At 38.6% G+C, this 25,218-nt stretch overlaps 1 protein-coding gene across 1 annotated transcript; it reads left to right on the top strand.

Annotated features, from left to right (window-relative positions):
• The first annotated feature begins 1,153 nt into the window (after nucleotides 1-1,153).
• On the top strand, nucleotides 1,154-20,915 carry mfsd1 (major facilitator superfamily domain containing 1). Its single transcript, XM_037678216.1, has 17 exons — nucleotides 1,154-1,398; nucleotides 1,548-1,600; nucleotides 2,405-2,517; nucleotides 2,640-2,682; nucleotides 2,773-2,840; nucleotides 4,792-4,900; nucleotides 7,429-7,531; nucleotides 7,976-8,074; nucleotides 8,784-8,895; nucleotides 10,712-10,768; nucleotides 15,086-15,242; nucleotides 15,388-15,485; nucleotides 15,611-15,723; nucleotides 15,807-15,854; nucleotides 16,036-16,102; nucleotides 20,627-20,732; nucleotides 20,856-20,915. Exons 1-17 carry the CDS (start codon nucleotides 1,230-1,232, stop codon nucleotides 20,913-20,915), a joined length of 1,575 nt encoding a protein of 524 aa, XP_037534144.1. The 5' UTR covers nucleotides 1,154-1,229.
• Nucleotides 20,916-25,218: the final 4,303 nt, after the last annotated feature.

The raw sequence follows: 25,218 nt of genomic DNA, 5'->3' as shown, positions 1-25,218 counted from the left end.
CCATAAAGATTTTATGAAGGTATGTAAAGCAATCCCTTTAGCCTTGACTCAGTTAATTAAAAATATCATTATGTATTCAAAGGTGACCGTTTCCATGCCCACATTAAAACTAAATGACTGTAGTTTAGTTGATCTCAAATGTAATAACAAGATGATCAATGAATGCATGCGACAAATGATTTACTATGATTACAACAAAGATTCATTCAAGAAACCTCCCAATATAAATCATAAAACCATAATGACTTCTGCTCATTCAAAATTTGTCAAATGGCCTATATCTCCTAAAGTGAAAGAAAGCCATTTTAAAATAATAAATAAGATCTATCCAGTAGCCATGCTTCTGCACAGAAGATTTAAATTTGAGGTGGATTTGTGTACCTTCTGTAAATCTGAAGATGACTCCCTTGAACATTTGTTTTTTTCATGTCAATACTCACAAAGTTTCTGGACTGACATTACAAACTGGATTAATCTAAAACTGAACATTCCTCCCTTTGATGCTGATGCCATTTTATTTTATATGGATAATTTAAGCTCAGCTTACTCTGATGCCATAAATATAGTCATCCTTATAGCAAAGTCCCACATTCATTGTAGTAAGTGGAGGGATAATAAGCCCTACTTCCCGTGTTTTATGAACGAATTCAAGTTGTACTATTCTTCAATAAGTAGATTAAAAAACTGGAAAACTGCTAGAACCATTTCACAACATATATCAAAAAACTTGTTGTTTTAAGTTTCTCATATTGTTTTGCTCCTTTTTGTTTCTTATGTTTCTTTTTTTTTTTCATTTAATGTTTTTTATATATGTATTTCTCAATTTTCATCATTTTGTAACACCCCCCCCCCCCCGCGCCCCCCAGCTTGTAAACTGTAGTTATGACACCCTTCACGAGTGTTTGTATATTTCTTTCTATTTTGTAGTGTTCTGTAGTTCTGTGTGTTTATTAATAAAAATAAATAAATAAATAAAGAAAAAATAAAGAGAGAGTCGCGACACTCCCATAGAAGAATGGAATGCGGAAGTCACGTGGGTCATGCAGCGGCAAATAGTTCCAAACAGAGCTCTGGATCCACTAATAAATTTTGAAAGAGCTGATGAGCGCGCTCGTGCCTGCTCAACTCGAAGTGACGTCATCCCATCACGTGTCTCCCCTAACGAGTCATATGATCAGTCGTTTCCGTCTTCTCGATGCGCCGCTAACTTCTCCCCCAAACAGGCGAACATGGCGGACTTGGAGGAGCGGCAGAACCTGTTGGGGGATGAGGACGAGGGCTCGTGCACCGACCTGCCGGAGGCCAGAGGACCCGGCAGACCGATGGCCGCCATCTGCGACCCGAGCCGCCTCCTGCACCGAGTGGTGGTCCTGTTCTTCATGTGCTTCCTGGGATTCGGTAAGTATCATCCCGGCGAGTTATTATCGAGACTTTTCGATTAACTAAAGTGGAATAGCTCTAAAATGACAAACAGAACGCTTGTAACGGGTTTATGCTGCTTGTACAAGCTCGAATGTCTTTTTAATGTTTTTGTTTTTTTGTCCCAGGGAGCTACTTCTGTTATGATAATCCAGCTGCACTTCAAACTGAAGTCATCCAGGTGATTGATTCTCATAATCCATGAATTTATAGTGCAGAGGTAACATTTTCTATACATCCCAGACTGAAAAATTAATTTTCACACAGAGAACTGATGCATTCAGTTCAGTTTATTTCTATAGCACCAAGCCACAACAGAAGTCATCCCAGGACACTGAACAGAAACATTCATATATAAAGTAAATTAATAACATTATTTATCTGAGGAGCAGACTACTTCTCCATCACAGACTCTCATCTTGAGCACAAAGGCAACAGTGGAAAGAAAAAAAACTCCCTCGTGAGGAAGAAACCTTTAGCAGAACCAGGCTCAGGACATCTGCTTCAACCGGCTGGGTTTAAGAGGAACAGATACACAATGGCAGGTCGAGACTCACATGTTAAGATATCAAATGAAAACTATTCAATTTTGTTCCACAAGAGAGGATCCTGATAACTGAAACATCTTCCTCCCATTCTGCTTTTGGAAACTCTAGGAACCACAAGTAAGCCTGCAGTCTGAGAGCGAAGTGCTCTGTTAGGAAAATATGGAACAATAAGATCTTGATTATTACAAAGTAGATGGAGCTAGGTTGTTGAGGGCTTTGTAGGTTAGAAGTATGATTTTGAATTCAATTCTGAGTTTGACAGGGAGCCAGTGGAGAGAAGCTAAAACTGGAGAAATATATCTCCCACTAACTCCAGTCAGAACTGTCGATCAACCTTGTGTTTAAATCCTGCTAATAATGAGCAACATTTCTGTTTTACTCAGTTAAGTTTAGATCTTAATGTCTGAAGTGTTTTTGTTTTCTTCTGACTGTCCCAGGACCTGAACCTGAACACTGAAACCTTCATGCAGCTGTACGCCTGGTACTCCTGGCCAAACGTGGTTCTCTGCTTCTTGGGGGGATTTCTGCTTGACAGGGTTTTTGGGATCAGGTACAAAATAAATGTTACATTAACTCCATGTTGGTTTTCTTCCTGTTTCGCTCCTGTTGCGTTTTTGACTAAAATCGAAAGTGGGAAAAAAAAGTAATGTTGTGCAATTCTTGTCTTTGCAGACTGGGAACCATCATCTTTTCCCTCTTTGTCTGTGTCGGACAGGTTGGTTTATTTTAACATCTAGATGCAAAATAGACCAAATTACCAAAATGACATTTTTTTAGTTTTTTAACGCTCGGTCTTTCTCCACAGGTTATATTTGCAGCTGGAGCTTTGTGGAATCTTTTCTGGCTCATGGAACTTGGACGTTTTGTATTTGGGTAAAACAAACAGCTCAGTTAACTTGTTAGCCAGACTTTCTCTTAAACTTTTTAAAGTTGTCTTCATTCGTTTCTTTCAACCTTTCTGCTAAGTTTTCGAATATTAGGTGTTTGACTGCTTTTTCCTCTCATTTTCAGTCCAGCACCTGACTATTTTCAGAGGATTTTGTTGTTGTTTTTGTTGTTGTTTGCTAAGCTACCCTACTCTAACCTGTGAATCATTGAGGCAACAGAAGTCACCTAAACTGAAGTGTTGATGAATCCCAGACAACTTGGCAAATAACCATTAGAAACTGGATATTTAGGCACTTTGTTACTGGCAACCTGTCGCAGAAACACAAATTATTCCCTTTTTTTTTTTTTAGCAAAATTCATTAAAGAATGCCAAAGATGTCACAGATTGTCACATACACTAATATTTTAGTAATTCCAAAGAGCCATCTGCTGAAATCTTGCGTTGTGCTAGATGATCAAATGAAGGACAGCAAATATACTTTTTTTCATTCATTCAACCTTATTTACACAGGTTAGTCTCACTGAATCACGAGAACTCATTTTTAAGAGACCTGTTTTGAACAAAAAACACAGATGAGGTACAGACAACAATAAACAGTCATAAAAAAAGCATATAAAATTAAAAGTAAATAAAAGTAGTGATATAAAATGAAATAAAAACAAGCTACCGTATTTTCCGGACTGTAAGTCGCTCCGGAGTGGAGGTCAGATCAGTCAAAAAAAAAGCCTCATGTTGAGGAAAATACAATATATAAGTCACTTCGGAGTATAAGTCACATTTATTTTGAAGTGTATTTCACAAAGTGCAAGAATAGACATTTAATCTGAAATAACTATAACGCACCAGAACATACCAGGGATCCTGAACAGGCTGAATTAACATAACAACGAGTCTGACAAGCAAGTTACCGGTAAATTCACCAATCTCATTCCACATCACTGAATCCATTGAATTCTTCATCCTCAGTATCACTTAACGATAGAGGAACAACAAATAGTTTTCAAAAGCCTAGAGGGCCCCCTCGCGGGTGCAAATGATAATGTTTACATTTTGGTTCATGTCGGTATGAATGAACATTTAACGCGTCAGTCAAAAATTGCGTCATGAATAAGGATAAAAATGTAAATAAGTTGCTTCAGACTAAAAATCACAGGACTGGCCAAAACTATGGAGAAAAAAAAAGTGCGACTTATAGTCCAGAAAATACGGTACATTATTAAACGGAGTAAAATACTAAAAACATGAACATGTCAACATTGATTTTTACATTCCACTTAATTGTTCAAAATCCCTTTTTAGTATTTTATTGTACTTTAGCGTAGTACCTTAGTATTTTATAGTACTTTATGACTTACAATTGTTTTTGTTTCTGAAAAACAAGTTTCTGCTAGATGAACGTTTGAAAACTCAGTCATCCTGGTAGGTAAATCATCAAAAAAGGGTTAAATCACATCATCTGGAAGAAACTGTCCAGATGATGTGATTTAACCCTTTTTTTGGTGATTTCTGCTAGATGCTCTGGTTTCATTTTAAACCAGATAATTTGTATTTTATCCTCCACTTGTCTACTTTTCTTCTTTAAAAAAATAAAAACCTCCCTTCCTCCTAATGACTGCTGGAGCTGGGCACCACCTCCCCATAACCCTGAACAGGATCAAGCTGGTACAGAAGAAGGATGAATGTCACATACTGGGCAGAAAACAAGTGAAATACCAGCCAAAGTAAAAAAAAAAAAAAAAAACTATTGATCAAACTACTTTAAAAGATTATCAGAAAGTCTGACTCCTTGGAAGCAACATTTAAAGACATTTTACAACATTTTGCATAGTTCTGTAAATTCCTCAGAGTTCATCTTAGCAAACCAAAACCATCCTCCAGTCTCAGGTTTGTAGCTTGGATACGTTAAACGCTTCTTTCACCTCTCCTCTTCGACAGCATCGGAGGAGAGTCCTTGGCCGTGGCCCAAAACACATACGCAGTCAACTGGTTTAAAGGCAAAGAGCTCAATCTGGTGTTTGGTCTTCAGCTCAGCATGGCTCGCCTGGTGAGAATGTCGCTAACGCAACATGAGCTTAAACAAGCTGAGAAATACATATAAGATGTTAAATATGCTGAGAAATGACATGGTTTTATGCGTTTTGGTCAAACGTTGAAAATATTTAGCACAAATTCAAGAAATATCACAAGATGTCCCAGTATGTGTGAGCGACCTTTAGCTCTTACCACACCAGGTTTACATTTTAGCTCAGTATCTTACACTGCCTGGCCAAAAAAAAGTCACCACCAAAAAAAAAAAAAGTTTACAAACTAATATTTTGTTGGAGCACCTTTAGCTTTGATTACAGCATGTGTTCACTGTGGCATTGTTTCGATTAGCTTCTGCAATGTCACAAGATCCATTTTCATCCAGTGTTGCATTAATTTTTCACCAAGATCTTGCATTGATGACTAGACACATGATGGGTGCATCACTTCACCTGCCTCTCTTCTTACCCTGATGCACCCATCACTCTGGAGCAGGGTAAATCTGGACTCAGCAGACCACATGACCTTCTTCCATTGCTCCAGAGTCCAATCTTTATGTTCCCTAGCAAATTGAAGCTTTTTTTTTCCCAGTTAGCCTCACTGATTAGTGGTTTTCTTAAGGCTAAGCAGCTGTTCAGTCCCAATCCCTTGAGTTCCCTTCACATTGTGCGTGTGGAAATGCTCTTACTTTCACTATTAAACATAGCCCTGAGTGCTACTGTTGTTTTTCTTCCATTTGATTTCACCAAATGTTTAAGTGATCGCCGATCACGATCATTCAGGATTTTATCGGCCATATTTCTTCCTCGAAGACGATGGGTCTCCACTATCCTTCCAGTTTTTAATAATGCGTTGGACAGTTCTTAACCCAATTTTAGGGGAATGGTGGCGCAGAGGTTAGAGAGGTGGGCTTGTGATCCGAAGATCGCCGGTTCACGCCCCGGCCCCGACAACATCAAAAATTGTGGGTGGGGTAGGTGAAACACCCACACTTGCCCCCACCCTCATTCGCCCCACTCTGGGCCCATGAGCAAGGCCCTTAACCCCACCATGTGCTCCCTAAACAGGTCTCTCTTGAAAATGAGTTCTCGTGGCTCAATGAGACTAACTTGGATAAATAAAGGCTAAATGAAGGAAAAAAAAAAATTTAGTAGTTTCTGCAATCTCCTTAGATGTTTTCTCTGCTTGATGCCAGTGATTTGACCCTTCTCAAACAGACTGACATCTTTTCCACGACCACACGATGTGTCTTTCAACATGGTTGTTTAAGAAATGAGAAGCAACTCATTGCACCAGTTGGGCTTAAATAACTTGTTGCCAGATGAAAGATAATCACCCATGCAGTGATTATCCAATAGGAGGCTCATACCTATTTGCTTAGTTAAATCCAGGTGACGACTCTTTTTTTGGCCAGGCAGTGTATAAAACTGACTGAATTGCAACCGTAAGTCCTTATTTTATTTATTTATTTTTTTTGTAAGCATCAATAATATGCTTCCAACAAATATTTAAGGCTCATTCAAGAATAGAGAGGGAAGGTACGAACTGAGAGGAAATTGTAAAAAAAAAAAAAAATCAAACAGTGTTTTTATTGATGAGAGGAAAATGTTATTTAAGGCAGCCCTGTGTTCGCAGCACTCTTAAAAGCATGCGCATATCAGTTTGTGGACAGACTTAGATGAAGGCATGAAGCAAAGTAAAAATATTGCGCAATTCAAGAGAAAATATAAAGTACAAATTTAATGTGTATAAAAACAAATGAGACAAAATGAGGTTATTCCAACTGTTAATTTGTTAATCCGTGTGTTTGCATATTAATATTTGATCTGTAGGTGATATAGAGTAAATTTGTATCTGCAGATGTATATATATTTATGTATGTGTAGGTATACATAGATATGTGTGCATGTCTGCGTGTATAGTTACATATGCATGTATGGGTATTTATGTATTTATATATAAATTGAATTCAGAATCTGCATGTAAACTTAGGGGCAGAACTTGATAAGCCTTTGCTTCTTCCTGTACCCTTTTTGAAAATTTTTGTTTTGTTTACAGAATATTTTGGTGGAAATATTTACCTTTTTATTTGATTTTGATATTTTAACGGTTAGAAATGAAATAAGGGGGTGAAAAGTGTGCTTTCTGAAGACAGTTGGCTATTTTGAAACGAACTGGCTTCAAAGGCTAATTATTTATAGAGGAACAGCCAATAAGTTTTGTCCATTAGATTGAATATTTTGCTAACAGAGAGCTCATCAAAATTTTCAAGCTCTTGCACAGTCTGTTAGTGCTCATTGCTCAGAATATACAGTCTGTTGGGGATCAGTCTCAGCTGCTACCAAAGCAAGATTTAGGTCGGTTTTTGTCAGAATGATGGCGTGTCTTTAATGCAAGTTGGCCTTGGCAGCCATCTTGAATTCTGTTGACAGTTAAGGTGTGGATCCAGTGACTTTCTGCAACAACTCTGGCACTGTTTGCTTGTAATGCTCCTGGGAATTAATGAGAGATGTAAATGAATTGGGTTTGATCTCTCCTTGTTCATAGGGCAGCACAGTGAACATGAACATCATGGGCTGGGTGTATAACAGAGTTGCGCTTGCCGTCGGCTCATCCGGACACACGGCATTAGGCGTGTCGCTCATGATCGGTAGGTAACGCTCACTTTTCATTCAGCCTTCATTTAGACAGGTTAACTTGGTTCCATTGGCTTCGCGTTTCGGTGCCGGAGACATCTGAGCCATTCTCTGTAAGTGATGATCTCGGATAACACAGCCAGCGCAGACACAGAAGTGGTAAAAAGAACTAAAAGTGCTACTTGCTGCCTCAGATGAATCACAGGGGCTGGGAAAAGTGTCAGTTCTTGTATTTCTTTCCCCACAGCAAGTCCTCAGTAATCTAAAAGTGCTCCTACGTTTTGCCCGTCTTTGCTGTAGTTTTGTCTTTTATGGTCCGTTTCCACTGCCCTCTGTAAGCTACACTGTAATCTAACCACTTTAGATAAGTTTATATTGACAGAATCAGTCAATACTTGTCAGGTTCTTCTGTGATCTTGTTTTTAAAGTGACTTTTAACACTTTTTTTCTTTTTTTAGCTGCTGCAACCTGTGTGTTTTCTCTAACCTGTGCCTTGGTGTTGGCATTTCTTGACAAGAGAGCTGAGAGGATCCTGAATAAGGAACAAGAGAAGACAGGTATGCTGAGATAATGTGTGTTATCGTGTTTCTCTTTTGATTGATGTTCTGTTGGTTTTTTGATAGTGAAGCTGGACAGTTTAGCTTCACACTTTTGTTCAGACTGATCCTTAGTTCTTTCCTCATGACGTCCATTTAAGGCCAGAGTCATAAGTAATAATTATCATTATGATACATTTTGTTTGAAGGTGCCTTTCATGGCACTCAAGGACACCGTACAGCAAAAAAGCAATCCCTTATTCCTGTGAAATGCTGTAAAAGGCAACAAAACCAAGAAAAAGTGACAATGTAAACCCCATACATGTCACAAGTACAGGTAGTGGTACAGTAGTACATCTTAGAGTACTGTAAGTAAAGAGGAGAGTGTGCATTTATTGTGAAAAACTTCTCATGCCAAAAGGTGAATATGTGTGTTTGTCTGTTGGCAGATATCCTCTATGAACCACCGGGATGATTTTATTGAAACATACATTCAGAAAGTAATCATTGGATGTACATCTTCAACTGATTTAACTTTTGATTTAATTCAGTTCAAAAGGGTTTGCCACAGCTAATCAACATTAATTGATGCAAACATGGCTCTAACTCAAGTGGTTTTACAGATATTCAGATAAACTTTGGTGCCGAGAGTCGATAACTCATACTTTGCGTGTGACATTTGGCGTGTGTTTTGTTTTGCTTATATAATGTTTTTAATCTCCTCTTTTAGGTGAGGTGATCAAGCTGACTGATGTGAAAGATTTCCCCGTCACCTTGTGGCTCATCTTCATCATCTGTGTCGGTTACTATGTAGCCATTTTCCCTTTTATTGGACTGGGACAGTGAGTATTTTATCTGCTGGACACCAGTGGTGGAGAAAGTAGTCAAACACTGTACTTAAGTACAAGTACAAATAAACAGACAATAATGTACTCTAGTAAAAGTAGAAGTACCACATTAACATTTTTATTTAAGTAAAAGTAAATAAGTACTTGCTTTTAAAATACTTAAAGTTTTAAAAGTAAAAGTACTTCCTAATTACATAATGCAATGGTCTACATATCTTTAAGTCTGCCTACCGTATGTATATTTTCTGTAATACATTAATAGTGTTGAACCATTTTAATGAACAATGCTGCAGATAATACATGTTTTTATTGTGTTTACTCTGTGACACAGTTCACACTTGGACTTGTGATTCTGTGTCAGAATTTCAGGGATGGCATGCAAAGTTAAATGTCATTAAGCAAAATAAGAAAGAGGAATGATTATACCTTTGAAAGTTTTTATTTAACACAGAGAAAAACCAATGTGTCATTTTAACTGCAGTAAAACGTTTAAGTAAAAGTTGTCTGCCTGAGCAAAAGGAGCATTAGACACAACTAACAAAGGAACAGGCTCTGATCATTTCAACTCCAGTTTCTCATCAACTCTAGTTAAAATACTGTCTATTCAATCATTTAATGGGCCAATAGTGAACAATATTTTAACTTCCTGACACCATTTTTAAAACTTGGACCCTAGTGTCGAGCCATTTTGAGACATCTCTTGTCTCCTAACATCCCATGAACTGACGCATTTTAATATTGCAGCAAGAATTTCTGGTTCAAGTTCAGAAGAAGTTGGTTTTCAAAGATCTTTGAGTCCAGTCTGGCTCTTTTGGGAGAGAGAATCTGTCCTGCTGTACTGAGCAGTCTTTCAATAAGGCCATGGGTGGAGCATATCTTCTGGCTGACTCTCTTGCGGTGGAATACATTTTGGGTGTAGTGGTGCTGCGGGTGCACCCAGCTCAGTGACATATATATGTCATTGGCCCAGCTCTTCTTGAAGGCGGGCCTAATGTTACCTGCCCACTTTGCAGTGATTCACTGGACCAGCTCCCCTCTCATCATTAGTTACTTTCAAAGTAACAAACAAATCAAAAAGCCACAACATGAATGTAACTTGTAATGCAACACATTATAGAAATGTAGTGTAGTAGAAAGTACAGATACTTGATGTAAAATGTAGTGGAGTAAAAGTATAAAGTACCCACATTTAACTCTATTTAAGTAAAGTACAGATACATGAAAAATGTACTTAAGTGCAGTAACGAAGTATTTGTACTTAGTTACATCCCACCACTGCTGGACACACAAATGTCTTCTAATGTCTCGGTATCACTTGCCATCAGAGCAGTTCCTCATTAGCTCTCCTTTTATGTCATAACATTTAGAGAAGTAGCAGCTAAATTGCTCAGTCATCCTAATGCAGTGGATATTTTTTATGAATTTTGATCTGTTTTCTTTGGGGGTGTGGGGGTTAAATTTTTTTAATTTCTTTTACAAAAACAGAAGTATTTGGTTAGAAATGTTGTTTTGAAGGATTGAAATTACTGATGTATGTGTGACACTGAGTATATTCATGCTCACTGAACTGGGACTCGGTTTGTTGTGGCTCATATTGATGAAGTCCTTTGGATGAAGGACGAAACGTCTCGACAACAAAAAAAAATAAAATAAACCGTCCAGATGAGCTGACGTGACTTTGTTGGATTTTCTACCTGGATTTTTGAGCATGAACTTTGATCTTTTTCTCCTCGCTTTGTGTGTTTTATAAAAGTCTGTAACGTGCAGTTTGTGTTCTGTGAGTCTTATCTTGTCTTGATTGTTTTTTTAGGGTTTTCTTCATCGAAAAATTCAATTTCTCTCCATCCCAAGCCAGAGCTGTCAACAGGTAAGTCAGATCAGGCCTGATAGGCTGTTTAGTCCAAACTGTTGCAGGACAGTAATAATTATTATTATTTTAATTGAAAACAAAAACAGTTCTCTTCTTAAAGAAAATTTAACTTTTTGCGTGTTTTCTGTGCTTGCAGCATATACATGGGTATCTAACTCCACTAAAATTAAAATCAAATTGTTTTGGTCTCGCTAATATTGAGTGAAGAGTTTGCATTTGCCAGATATTTTATATTTAACTCCCAAGTAAAATAAGTAAATAAATAAATAAAATCACCTTTCTCTTTTAAACATTACTTCTAAATTATACTGCATTTTCTGTATGACAGAAGTGGGACGTGATGTCTAAAACATACTTTTATAATATGGTACTATTTAAATTTGACGTTAACTCTAACATCTCTTTTAAACTTGATTTGACCTCAGGAAAAAGGTTGGCCATTTAAGTCTGTATCCGTAACCTTTTTCTAGTGTTTTATATGTGCAGGCTGATTTATTTATTTTATTCATTTTCTCCAGACAAGGGAAGAAGTTTCAGACTTGTTTGTTTCTGTGAATATTAACACCAAAGTGGATTAAAAAAAATAAATAATGTTTAAAATTAGTCCAAATAACTATTTCAATCTTAGCAATTTTAATATTGTTTTTTTAAAAGCACAAACATAAACCAGGGCTTACATAGATGTTTTTTAAAAGAGAAATTACAACGTACGTGATTGTTTACCAAGGTGAAATATCTTTAACTGTTGGGCAAAGTAATGACTGCAGTCTTCAACTTTGTGTATTTAACCATCTTTAATGTGAAGTGTGTCACCACACTTCCTGAAGTCAGCTCTGAAGAAGTGGCTCTAAAGACTGGTTGTACAACAGAGCTCTGGTACTGGACCAGGAAATCCTATAATCGTGTTAAGAAGATCCAAGTAATATGAGAGGGAGGGAGGAGACCCCACTATACTGAACAATCACGGAGCGGCTGTGGCTGAGTGGTTAGAGCAGTCATCCTCCAATGCAAGAGTTGGGGGTTCGAATCCACCAGCAGTCACATGCCGAAGTGTCCCTGGGCAAGACACTGAACCCCTCATAGCCTCTGATGTGTGTCCCATCAGTGTATGAATGTGATAAAGCTCTGATTAGTCTCTTTAGAATGATTTGTCAATTAGCTTTGTAGAGATCTAGTAGAGTGCTGTATGAATGGGTAAATGAGGACACGGATTGTAGTGTGAAGCGCTTTGAGTATCTTGAAATAAGATAGAAAGGCGCTATATAAGTACAGTCCATTTACCATTTAACAGTCATTGACCAATCTCCAAACTCTGTATTTTAGCTAAGGTTTTAGAAAAGTAGATAAATACTCAAGTCAAGAAGTATTTGTATTCTTTTAACATCTTATCTTTCATTCAATCTGGCTTCAAGAAACAACACAGCACAATGACTGCTTCACTGAAGGCTTTTAATGATGTTGTTGAAGCACTGGATGCTAAAGATTACTGTGTTGCACTTTATTTAAACCTGTCTAAAGCTATTGGTACTGTGGACCATGACATCTTGTCGTAAGCTCTAAGACCTTGGTTTCTCAGATCACGCTATCGGTTGGTTTTCTAATGATCTCTCAGGCCGAAAGCAACGTGTTCAACACAATAGTGGTACTTCTACTTATTTAACTATAAACAATGGTGTACCACAAGGCTTAGTCTTAAGGCCTACTCTCTTTACAATCTACATAAATAATGTAGGTCAGAACATTCCTGATCCATTCTTGCATTTTTTTGCTGATGATATAGTAGTTTACTGTCAAGCTGAAACAGTTGCTAAGGTTTTCCAGATTTTACAGTCTGCGTTCAACATCATCCATTCAGACTTATTCCGTCGCAAACTGGTGCTAAATGCTGATAAAACAAAAGTTGCTGTTGTTTACAATCAGGAAGTCAGTACCAGCAGTCCTTCCTTGTATTTTATCTACGAATGGTGTCCCTATTGAGTTTGTCGATTCTTACAAATGCTTGGGAATCTTGGTCAATGCACAGTTCTCTTTTAAGCTGCATGTTGAAAACTTGATAAAGAAACTGAGATTAAACCTGGGTTTCTTTTTCAGAAATATATTTTGTTTAACGCTGAACGCTAGGAAACGCCTTGTAGCTGCTACTTACTTTCCTGCCACTGACTATGGTGACATTATTTACATGAACGCTCCTACAAGCTCCCTGCAGATGTTGGATGCTGTCTATCATGGTGCGCTAAGATTCATAACTGCCTGTAACTACCGTACCCACCATTGCACCCTGTATTCACTGGTTAACTGGTCACCATTAACTTGACGCAGACTCTCTCACTGGTACATTTTCATCTATAAATCACTCCTTGGTTTGTTGCCTTCTTACATCTCCTCCTACATGTCACGTCGTCAGTGCAATTACAGCGTGCGCTCTCAAGACATCATTACCTGCAATGTTCCCTCAGTGCGGACTGAACTCAGCAAAAAGGCCTTCTCTTACTCTGCTCCTGTTTCCTGGAACACCTTACAAAAAGATCTGAAACTCTCGACTTTGTAGATGAACATATGCATGAGATATATTCATCAATTAGACGGATTCTTTCATTTTTCTGGACTGTGTATAATGTACATTGAATTTAGAAATGCAACGTGAGACGTTAATTATCTTTGACCCATCAAAATGAATGCGGTCATTTATTAACAGAATCAAAGTTTAACACATCACACATTTACATTAATTGGCAAAATATGAAAAATAACAACATGGCTAGTTTAGCAAACTGTACAATTTTGATTATCCACACGGCGGTGGATGAGAACTTTACACAGACATTTCTAAAATATCTGGAATGATTTCTACCTGATAGAAGAATTTAAAGATGGAAAGATGAAGTTTAAAGGGAGAAAAAGATGGGTGAGGGGGTTTGTTTGTGTCAGCATTCAGAACGGCACTCTCCGGGCTTTTTTCAGCTTCTTCCCCAGTACACTTAGGTGTTATAAATCAACTTTTTACCTGGAGATGTCCCTGGTACGAAGTTCCATTTAACGCACCCTTTCAGCGTCTCAGTAGGAACAGCTGTGAATCGTCCGAAGTAGTGACGGTATTCCGTCCGACACAAATTCACCTCACGAGTGGACTTTCACATGAGTGGAGTCCGTCAGTGTTCCCCCAGAGGTGGAAAATGTTATAATCCCATAAGACTCGGAAGAGCTCTGTGGTCATGTCAGGATTTTCCTGTTTCCCAGCACGGGAGCTGCAACGACTCCAACTCGACTCTTCTCGAAACTCTACGCCACTCTCGACACTCTCCGGACACTCTCCAGACACTGGTTTAAACTAGGAAGTACCGACATTTTAAAGAGCTCTATTTCCGGTTCATCTGGGAGTTTCTGATTGGTCAATATCGACCAGACAGGGGTGTGTTTTGTGACGTAAGAGGTTACTAGAAGTCAGAAAAACAGCAAGAATGTTATGGAACAGATTGAAAATGTTTTTAGACAGACGAGAGGGATATTTAGACGAGTTGGCGGAAAAACAGGTGCCAACTTCTCTATTTACGTCTGTGCCAACTTCTCTATTTACGTCTGAGAGGATGTAAAAACAAGACAGTTCGTTCCAACACTTGTCTGCGTTTGACTCCGACCTTGGACCACTTACACTTGCTCATTCAAAGACAGAAAATCAGAAAATGCATAATTACTCTGTAACAGACCTTAACATGAATTCTAACTTTGCATGAGGATTAAAATTATTATTACTGTTTCACAGTTAATAAAAATTGATTAGTTCACTACAACATCTAACATGGTTTGAACTAAAACACTTTGATTATCAAACATTTGTAAAATAGTAATGATAATAAAAAAGAGAGTGTTCTTTCACTTGAATTTTCAAGAAAGAAAGTCTCAGGATGGGTCAACCTGTATTTCTGGATTCAAATCAATGAAATGACAGTTTCTGCCCCATATGGTTCTTAAGATCAAATCCTGACCTTAGGCTTAGTTCACTACAACTTTGACCTCTCTAAGTGACTTTAAACTATTGTTAAGTTCAATGCAAAAATCAATGCAGATGTTCCTGTTTTTAGTATTTTACCTAGTTTCATAAAGTAGCATGATTTTATTTTGTTTTATATCACTTCTTTTATTTACTTTTTTATTTTCTATGCATTTTATGACTGTTTTATTATTGTGTGTACCTTATCTGTGGTTTGTCTAAAACAGGTCTCACTTGAAAATGAGTCCTCGTGACTCAATGAAACCAACCTGTATAAATAAAGGTTGAATACATGGACCTTTCATGATGTTTTCTGTCTTTTTCAGCATTGTTTACATCATCTCAGCACCTGCATCTCCAGTTCTGGGCTTTATTGTAGATAAGACGGGGAGGAATGTGGTTTGGGTAATAACTGCAGTGATTGCAACGCTCGCCGCTCACATCATGCTAGCTTTCACCTTCTGGAACCCGTGGATTGCCATGGTAACACTTTTTTAATTTTTTTAAGTAAACTCAAAAGACGTGGGACATTATATTACACACATTTTTTTAATGAAATATTGTAGCCGTGTCAGAAATATGTTTGTGTGTATTAAAAAACAAGTATGTGTGCACTCTCGTCTTCCAGTCCCTGCTTGGAGCTTCCTACTCCTTACTGGCCTGTGCGCTGTGGCCCATGGTGGCCTTTGTGGTGCCTGAACATCAGCTGGGCACAGCGTATGGCTTGTAAGTGCCCTTTTTAATTGGATAATTATTGCTTCGCTAGAAAACGTTCAGGTTCGTTTGCCATCTCACCAGCAGCTAATTTAAGAATTTGTTTTAATGGAGTTCCTTCTTTATTTGTCCACCAGCATGCAGTCCATCCAGAACCTTGGCCTTGCTGTCATTTCCATTACAGCGGGGGCCATCTTAGACTCCAGAGGATACCTGGTTTTGGAAGTGTTTTTTTGCGCCTGTATTTGCAGTCAGTATTGTCGGATCCAGAGTGCAAAGTTCTGTTTGACACTTTTGAATAACATACTTAATTCTCCTTGGTTTGTTTTGCAGTCGCCCTGATGGCAGTAGTGATGCTGTACTTTGTGGATTATATCAAAGGTAGTCTGGAGCCTTGAACTTAACTTTTCACTTCTCATTTTCTGTTTTTCCCTCGTTTTTTTTTTTTTCCCCTCAATCTGCACATTTTCATATTTTCACATCTGTATACTTTACTCTCCCCCCTTTCTGCTTACAGCCAGACTCACTCACTTCTTTATCTCATCTCGCTGCCTTCCTTCAGGTGGAGATTTAAATCGGTCAGCCGCAGCCAGAGCCAAACTTCAGAAAGAAGCCACTCCAGATGCAGAGTAAGTATCTTAATTTGTCACGCTCAAACGCTGCCGTCCACTTAATAATTAAACCGAAACACAACTTACTCATAATAACAAGTGACAGAGAAATTATTTGAATGAGAAAATTAATGAGATCCGTAAGAGCTCTTTGACTCATTCAGCCAAAAATTGTGTCTTTAGCTTAATCATTCTAAGAAGAGGTTAATAAAATGAATAGAAATGACTCGTCAAACTAAGAAATGAGTCTATATTGATCCTCTTTTATATTTAGATTGTGTGGCTCAGGTAAAGTTCTCATTGATTTGTTTCCGCTCCATCCTCATACTGCTCGAGTCCCATTCAGAGCTTCAGTTTACTGTACATCTACAGCTCTTTGTTTAATGGAGGACTAGTAAATTATAGTTTACAAGGCTCACGGGCGTAAATGGCTGCTGAATCGAGCTATAATTATAAAGGATGGTTGATTGTACTCCATTGTGCTTTTAAGTGGTCGTTTATGCAAACGTGCTAATGGCACTGCTGTTTACAGGCTAAAGTATATGAATTAAAAATGTTAATTTACAACTTCAAAAGCAACACATCCAAGCAAAAGCAAGGAAAAGTGCCCGGTTATCAAAATGAATAAAGTGTGAATAATTTTCTTACTCAAAAGGGGGAAAATGAGCCACCTATGAGCACTTTGGACCTCATGATGGCAGTAAAAACAGGGATGGTCCAATTCTAGCTGTGAGCCCTGACCTCATAAAGAGAAAAAGTTTGTATCATCGTTAACATCGTCAGAGAATAATAACACTTTCAGGAAATGAAGCTGATTTGGTTGTGAGAACATTTTTAAATGCTTTGCTGGAATTTAACCAGTTTTCTATTCAGTTTCTCAGTTTTCACCTTGGTAGTTTTTGCCTAAAGTAATAATCCAGATGTTTTGGCACAAGGTTCTATGGAAAGGTTACAAACCGTTATTATCTTACCTGATGTAGGTAGCTCTTTGAACAACGTCAATTTGCCAAAATGGTGTAATTGTGATTAGACTGACAATCTAACGGCTAGTCTGAGCGGGACTAAGACCAGGGCGGCTGTGGCTGAGTGGTTCGAATCCACCAGCAGTCACATGCCGAAGTGTCCCTCCCTGGGCAAGACACTGAACCCCTTGTTGCCTCCAATGTGTGTCCCATCAGTGTATGAATGTGATAAAGCACTGAGTGGTCGCTTTAGAATGATTTGTTCTATTAGCTTTGTATAGATCTAGTAGAGTGCTGTATGAATGGGTAAATGAGGACACAGATTTTACTTTAAATCGCTTTGAATGTCTCGATAAGATAGAAAGATGCTATATAAGTACAGTCCATTTACCAATGTGCATTGCTTTCTATTCTATGATTATTTACAAGCACAAGTAACATTAGAAACAGCAACAGCTAGCTGTAGCACTTCTGAGGCACTTGTGGCAAGAATATCCCAATTTAATTTTCTTTATTTATACAGGTTAGTCACTTTTACAATTCTCACTTGCAAGAGAGACCTGTTATACAAAAATAAAACTATACAACCAAAAAGTCAGTAAAACCACTACAAACATAACCATATCAATATTTCTGTCAGAAAACCATATTTTCCACATTATACGTCGCTTCGGAGTATAAGTCGCATTTATTTAGAAGTGTATTTCACAAAGTGCAAGAACAGACATTTATTCTGAAATAACAATAACACACCGGGGCTGACATTTCCCGGTGGCCTGGCCGGCTCAGTGGTCGCCAAGGGACTGGACTAAAGGCTCAGTTCAGGTCGCACTTTATTATTTTAAATAAACAAGTCGCTCTTGCCTGTCTCAGTAAATGTCTCACCGAACCTGCAGCAGCTATGGGGAAAGACAGACCCCCTGCCCCCTCCCTTCCTTTTCTGAGTCTGTGTCTGTCACAGCAGAGACACGGGTTGTGCGCCTGCCCCCGTGGACTTACCCTCCTGATAGTTATATATTCGCACATGGCGCATGCACACAGAACAGACCTGGGATACTGAACAGGCTTAATTAACATGACAAGCCAACAAATCCGACAAGCAAGTTACCTTGGTGTCGCTTCTGAACAACTTTGCCAACTCCAGAGGAAGATGGGGCGGAGGAGGGGAGTTAGCAGAAGAGGAACAACATATAGTTGTCAAAAGCCTAGAGGGCCCTCTCGCTGCTGCAAAGGGTAATGTTTACTCTTTGGTTCGTGTCTGTGTGAATGAACATTTAATGCATCTGTCAAAAATTGTGTCATGAATAGGGAAAAAAAAAACGTATATAAGTCGCTTCGTACGTCGCAGGACTGGCCACATTATGAAAACAAAGTGACTTGTAGTCTGAAAAATACGGTGATTGTGTTTTTTGCGCAAAATGAATGACTGCGTTATTATTTATAAAATAGCATCCACATCAACAATTAGATTTTTCAGACTGCAGTTGTTTCATGTTGACAGCAATTTACTTTAGCCTTGGCCTGGTCTGTCAGCTCGGCATTCAGGCAGATTAAACTCAATCTCTCCAAAGACCGTTCAAAGATCAGTCTACAAAGATAACATATTCCCCCCCCCCCCCCCCCCCCAAAAAAAAAAAAAAAAACTTCAAAAGATCTGAGATATACCTTTAATTTAGTTGACAACCAGACAATCTGGTGCTAATCTGGGTTGTAGAAAGAGATAACCATGTTTGTTGATAAAACTCTGTGTTTAGTTGGTTTGGTCAGGAGCTCACATGATGTTTTACTTTGACTTGTTTCAAAGCTTTCTCTAATGACTTAGTCCATTTTCTTTTTTAAATGCTTTGACTCCATGCACGTCATGTGCTGTAGAGTAAACAAGAAAGAATTGATATTCTGCAGCGTGATGCAGAAAGTGGTTTTCTGACCTGGTAAATTCTTGCTACATTTACTGAAGCTTTCAGTTTTACACACACTGCATGAGGATGCGTGCCAGTGCTAAACCACTTTTTCCTTCTCTTTTTTTGCATGACCTTCATCACAGCGGGCAGGACTAGAGCTTTATTTCTGCTTCTATCTCAACACTGAAATTTTTAAGTCTCGCATGTCATTTACATGTTTGTGTAGGTCATGTTCACACTGACTGTTTTCTGCTCTCTGCTGTAACTGCTATTTTCCAGATGATGATGATGATGATGATGATGAGTGGAACACACATGGTCCTGGGCTTCAGAGCAAGCAGGCTGCATAGTCCACCCCAGAGTTTTCAGCCTATGCCACAAGGGGGCGGGACTGCGGTTCTGACTCCGCCCAGTGATGTCATCTGTGGTTCTTCGCACCTGAAACTGACTGTCTGGGAATGGCTATGGCTCAATGCTGAATAGAATTATCTATATCCGTGACAAGTGACAGAACACAGTTTGGACAGTGTTAAAAAAAATACCCGGACAGTGTCTGTGTATCTTAAAATTCCTTGATTTGATTACACTCTGTTCCATCTCTCTCTGTATGACTGCAGACATAGATGTTTTTGTATTGGGGGGGACTTTCTGGGTGTTCGTTTAGATTTACAAACTGTTTCCAGTTGACATATTGCAGAATACCCAGTTCTTTTGATTTGCTCATCACATGAGCATTAATACCTGCTAACCAAAATTTGTTATAAAATCAACTCTAATCATATACACTTTTTAATCTTTTTAAGCTAATTAATCTCAGAGAATGTAGCTCATTCTTTGTCAGGTATTTTAGATTTTTACTTTTTTAATTGCTTTAATTAAGTTTTGTCTATAAAACAAAAATACCTTTTCATGAATGCATTTAACATTGAAATAGATTGTAAGTTTCAGCTTTTTATTATTATGGCCATTTTTAAAAGTATCCCATATAAATGATGTTTCGGGCAATTAGAGCTTGTTTTTGAGCTCAGGTCATTCATTAGTTTTGAGCACTTTCCAAATTTACTTCATTTGCAACAATGTGTTCATGCACTCTTTTACCTCTCAGCATTCCTCTTGTTTGGTTGGAGATGTTTTTAGTATTTTTGCTGATGCCAAGGTTGCACATGGTTAACATGCACTACCTCAGCTGGGCAAAAAAGTCCCAGTCGACTAGTTCAGAGAACATTAAACACGTACAGAAATGGTCAGTAATAAAAAAAATTTAAAAAAAGTGATTAAACAGTCAAAACACTCAATTTCCCCTTCATTTGCACCATTATGTCATGGCAGTGTGGGATTTTGTGTAAATGCTGGTATTTGTCTTGATTTTTTTTTTTTTACGTCAACTGTTAATGGTCTGAGTGTTTAAAAAAAATGTAATTGTAAAAGTCACTTAAAGGATTACCTTTTGTAGAAGCAAATCACATTTGATGCATTGACCTTTGACATTCAATTAAATCTGAATTATTTTTAATGATTTGAATCCTCCTTTTATTACTGCAGTATTTCTCCATCGTCTCTTATATTGTATTACGTTCCTGGGCTTTTTGCAGCTCGCTGTGTGATTCATCTTATTAGTGACATCATTGTGTTAAAGTGGCTGTAGGTATGTTTATGGTGGCCACATTGTTATCCTGCAGGAGTAAGAAGAAGCCCAGTAAGGCGGTGCAGAGCGAGCGTGCCGGGCTGACGCCCATGTCTGCTTTCAGTTTGCGGAACAGGTACCTCTCCAGGCTGGGAGCACAGGTACTTTTCCTGATAAGATGGATTCAGCAACTTTAGCACTGCATGAGCTTTTATTTTTATTTTTTAAAGGCTGTTCTGCTTCTTCATCTGTGGTTCCCCCTCCCCCCCCCCCTTTCATTTCAGCTCCCAGACCACTACTCTACCCATCTGTCATCACTCGCCCACAGGAGCGTTCTGAAATAATGCCCGTCATTCATCGTTCTTCTGCAAAACTGCACATTATCTCTGTGTTTCCAGACATATATGCACTAACATAGGATTCCTAAAAAGTATCACTAAATTTGCACTACAAGATTGTTTATTTAACATGACATTTACAGGCAAGTTTGTTCAGGGTTTGTACTGGCGTCGTGTTTATTTTAATAAAAATTGGAACATGATGCAATTATCTTTATTTATTTTCTATATTCCACATTTGAGGTGCCTTTCTATAAATAAAACAAACTAAATGTGTGTTTTTTTCCCTTCCACCAGGTAGTTGTATTTTGTAAAATTACTTGGTCCGTAGATGCTGTTCCAGAGATGCAGCCTTCTATAAACAGTAGAGGGCATCGATTCACTCAAAGGTTTTTCACCTCTGGCCATAATTTTTTCTTTCTTTGTGCCTTGTAACTTCAATATCTTGTGAGTTCCAACATTGCTTTTTGTATAATGAAGGTTTTTAACCTGTTCAGTGTCAATTTTTAATCTTTAAAATAAAACCTATTTTCATAGTTGAAATAATAAAATTTATTTTAAAAGCTTATGATGGTGTCTGTTGAGTTCATGCACACAAAAGGTCGCTGTAAATTTAAACTTCTCACAGACCTGAACATTTCTTCTGCACATCCAGACCTGGGGCAACAGCAGCAGTAAAAGCTGACAGACCACTTCCTGGTTGGATTTAGGTATTTCTGATTAGGTTCAGTAATGTCAAGAAGACCCTCCACAAATGGCACAAATTGATCTAAGAACAAATTGTGAAGATAAATTTATCTCAAAAGTAGACACAAGTTTACAACAACATTTGTGTACAAAATGATCCATAAACTTTCATAAAATAATAAACTTCCAAATGTATGCCAACATACACAAATAGGAATACTCTGTATATACAAATGGTCAAATTCATGTGCACAAATCATGTACTGCAGATGGACCAGCTTCCCTGTGAATCATAGGTGTTGCGTTAATTATATGCAAAGGGGGCGTGTCCCCCTCCATATTAAAAAAATATTCATTTGGGATGTGAGGAGGAGCTAAAATGTGGGAGGAGTTTGGTGAGGTCTTGGATAGATTGAGGCTGAAATGTTTCTCAAAGAAACTGGTCCAGATGACACGAGTTAACCTTTTTGTATTGTCTTGGATAGAGATTCTAAATTAGCTCAGAGGAAATTTTGGCAAACCATCATGCAGCTGGAGAAGGGAAAGCAGCTCTTTACTAACACTGTGTTCAGTGAAGGTGGGGTGTCGTTGACCTCAACCAGTGATGTCATCAGGAGGTGACTTCTCAGACCTTAATTCCACCGGCACGACTTCTATGGACAAAACTTTCAGGGGACTTTGGGGTTGGTCTCTCCATAACCGTGGCTGAGGTTGTCGAGGTACTTAGAAAACTCCATGACAGCAGGGCTCCAGGGGTGGAAAAGATCCGTCCTGATTTCCTTAAGGCTCTGAGTGTTGTTGGGGGGAGGCCGGTTTGGTGACCTCTTGATTCCATTGCTGCTAATTGCAGATGATGTGGTCCTGTGGGCATCATCGTGCCGTGATCCTCAGCTCTCACTGGAGCGGGTTTCAACCAAATGTGATGCGGCTGGGATGAGAATCAGCACCTCCAAATCTGAGGCCATGGTCCTCGGTCAGAAAAGTGTGGATTGCTCTCTTCTGGTTGAGGGTGAGGTTCTGCCTCATGTGGACAACTTCAAGTATCTTGAGGTTTTGATCACAAGTGAGGGAAGAATAGAGCGTGAAATTGACAGACAGATTGGTGCAGTACTGCAGACTCTGTGCTGGTCCTTTGTGGTAAAGAGGGAGCTGAGCTGTAAGGCAAAGCTCTCTGCTTACCAGTCAGTCTATATTCCTACCTTCACTTATGGCCACAAACTCTGGTAAGGATGCTCCCTGGGCGCCTCCCTATAGGGAGGTGCTTTGGGCATGTCTGACTGGGAGAGGACCCCGGGGAAGACCCAGGACACGCTGGAGTGTCTACGTCTCTTGGTTGGCCGAAAATTTGGAAAAAGCAGAATACAATTGATGTTTGTTTATTTTTTTTGCTTAAAGAATGTCCTCCTTAATGGGTATTAATATTTAACTGACTCAAAAAGTTGATAAAAAAAAAAAGGTTAGGGGAGTGATGGTGTAGAGGTTAGAGAAGGTGGGCCTGTGATCGGAAGATCGGCAGTTCAACTCCCAGTATCAACAACATCAAAATGTGGGTGGAATAAGTGAAGCACCCACACCTGTCTCCACCCTCATTTACCCCACTCTGGGCCCTTGAGCATGGCCCTTAACCCCCACCATCTGCTCCCCAGGGGGGCTAGATGGCAGCTCTCTGCTCCACACAGAGGACTGTGGTAGTTCAGTGGAATGTGGTTGTGTCAGGAAGAACATCTGGTGTAAAAGTAATTGCTGTCTTTGTACGACAGTTCGCTGTGGTGACCCCTGAAGAAGGAAGAAGCAGAAGAAAATAAAAAATTCAAAGACAAGCTTATTTGTCTGCTTTTGCTGTCTCTGCAACTTTTGATTTTTGTTCACATGCATGTCAATTTATGTGAAAAGATTATTCCTAATAGTGCATTTTGAAATGTCTACATTTGTACAACTGTTTATGCATGCTTGTGGATCTTGTTGTGCAAATACAAATTTTACTGAACACTTGTATGACTACTTTTAAAACTAATGTATCCATCCATTCAATTCAAATTAAAAATACTTTATTAATCCCAAAGGGAAATTGAATGTTGTAACTCATCATCACCATTAAAGAGGTGTTATAGATGCTGATGGCTGGGCCAGAAGGATCTATTGTAGCGGAAATAATCTGGAAGGAACTGTATTGGAGGAAACTGGTTGTAGATGTACATCCAATTGAACTTGGTGGGTTTATCGGTCTTCTTGGGCAGAAGGATCACCTGAATGTTGGACAGAACTCCTCCCTGAGTGATGGTTTCTCTTCCCAGCAGCTTGTTGAGCTCCTCGTCATTTCAGGCAGCCAGCTGCAGGTGTCAGAGGATAATCCTGGTCTTCTAGTTGTCAAGAGCCGCGTTTCCCACCGGCTCCAGGATCTTGGCAATCAGGTACTCAAGCACCACCTCTAGGTAGACGGGAATGCATCCACGGCACCTCATTTTCAACTCATTTCGGATTACAGACTTTAGTTCAGGTATTATTTGAGCTTTTGAGATGTTAAACAGTTGCTCCCAGTTGATAAAAATGCCTTGTTGTTATGGTTAATAACAATCATATATCAATCATCTGTAATAAAAATGCAATTTACCTCTAGAAAAAGAGGAATCAAAAGTTTTCAAAAGTAATATCTCAGAATGAATGTAACAGAGTTACTCCAGCATGCAGCCACCTTGAGCGGCACAATTGTAGAATGTTGTCCATCCATCCATCCATCCATCCATCCATCCATTATCTTTATTCGCTTCTTCCTTTTCGGGCTGCAAACTCCACCCAGAAAGGCCCCACCACAAAATACAGTATAAGTACAATTTTGTTACCCAAAAATTCACACTTCAAAAAATGTAAATTCATTTAGCAAAACAAGTTTATTCTCCAACTTACCTGGTTTACCAATCCAAATCTTTGCAATGAATTGGGATTTATGAATCCAAGGTCTTAATTAACCCCAGTTAATTAACATGTCTGCTGGCAGACTGCCGATGTCTACAAGTTAGCAGTTTCACCACAAAAAAGCTGAGTTTCTGGAAATGTTGCTGACTCAGACAATCGGGCCACTGATTCTGGTTAAAAACTCACTGGAAACGTTGCGTACTCAAGTCAGGCCACTGATTTGGTTTAGAAAGTACCAGAAACGTAAACTCAGATGAGTCAGGCTGCTGATTCGAGTCGCGGACTCAGACGGGTAGGGCTGCTGATTCAGGTTAAAAACTTAATGTAAATGTTGCAAACTCAGACAAGTCCTGTGTTTAGCTACATGTGTTTTGAACATTTATATAACACGTTAAAATTTTGTTTAACTTATTTTTGATTTGCATGTCTTACGTTTTCTTTTCTTTCACCAGCTGTAAGCTTTTTTTCTTTAATTAGTGTGAGGAATTGTAAAATATTATAAATCCATTGTTATAGGTGTTTTTAGTTTTTTTTAACCTGTGTCCATAAAGTGAACAACCTCTAGTGTTAGCATTGCTGCACAGCTAGCAGCTAGCAGACATTTAAAAGGATCAGTTAAAAATTCCCATGAGTCTTAGCTTTAAAATGACTTCTTAGTGAGAATATTCATAATATATTGTCAATTTTTTCCATATGTAAACTATTTTGA

Source organism: Nematolebias whitei, chromosome 6 (genome assembly GCF_014905685.2).
Source record: "Nematolebias whitei isolate Nwh7 chromosome 6, NemWhi1, whole genome shotgun sequence".
In the NCBI taxonomy this organism is placed as follows: domain Eukaryota; kingdom Metazoa; phylum Chordata; class Actinopteri; order Cyprinodontiformes; family Rivulidae; genus Nematolebias; species Nematolebias whitei.
This window is presented reverse-complemented; position numbering and strand designations above follow the sequence as displayed.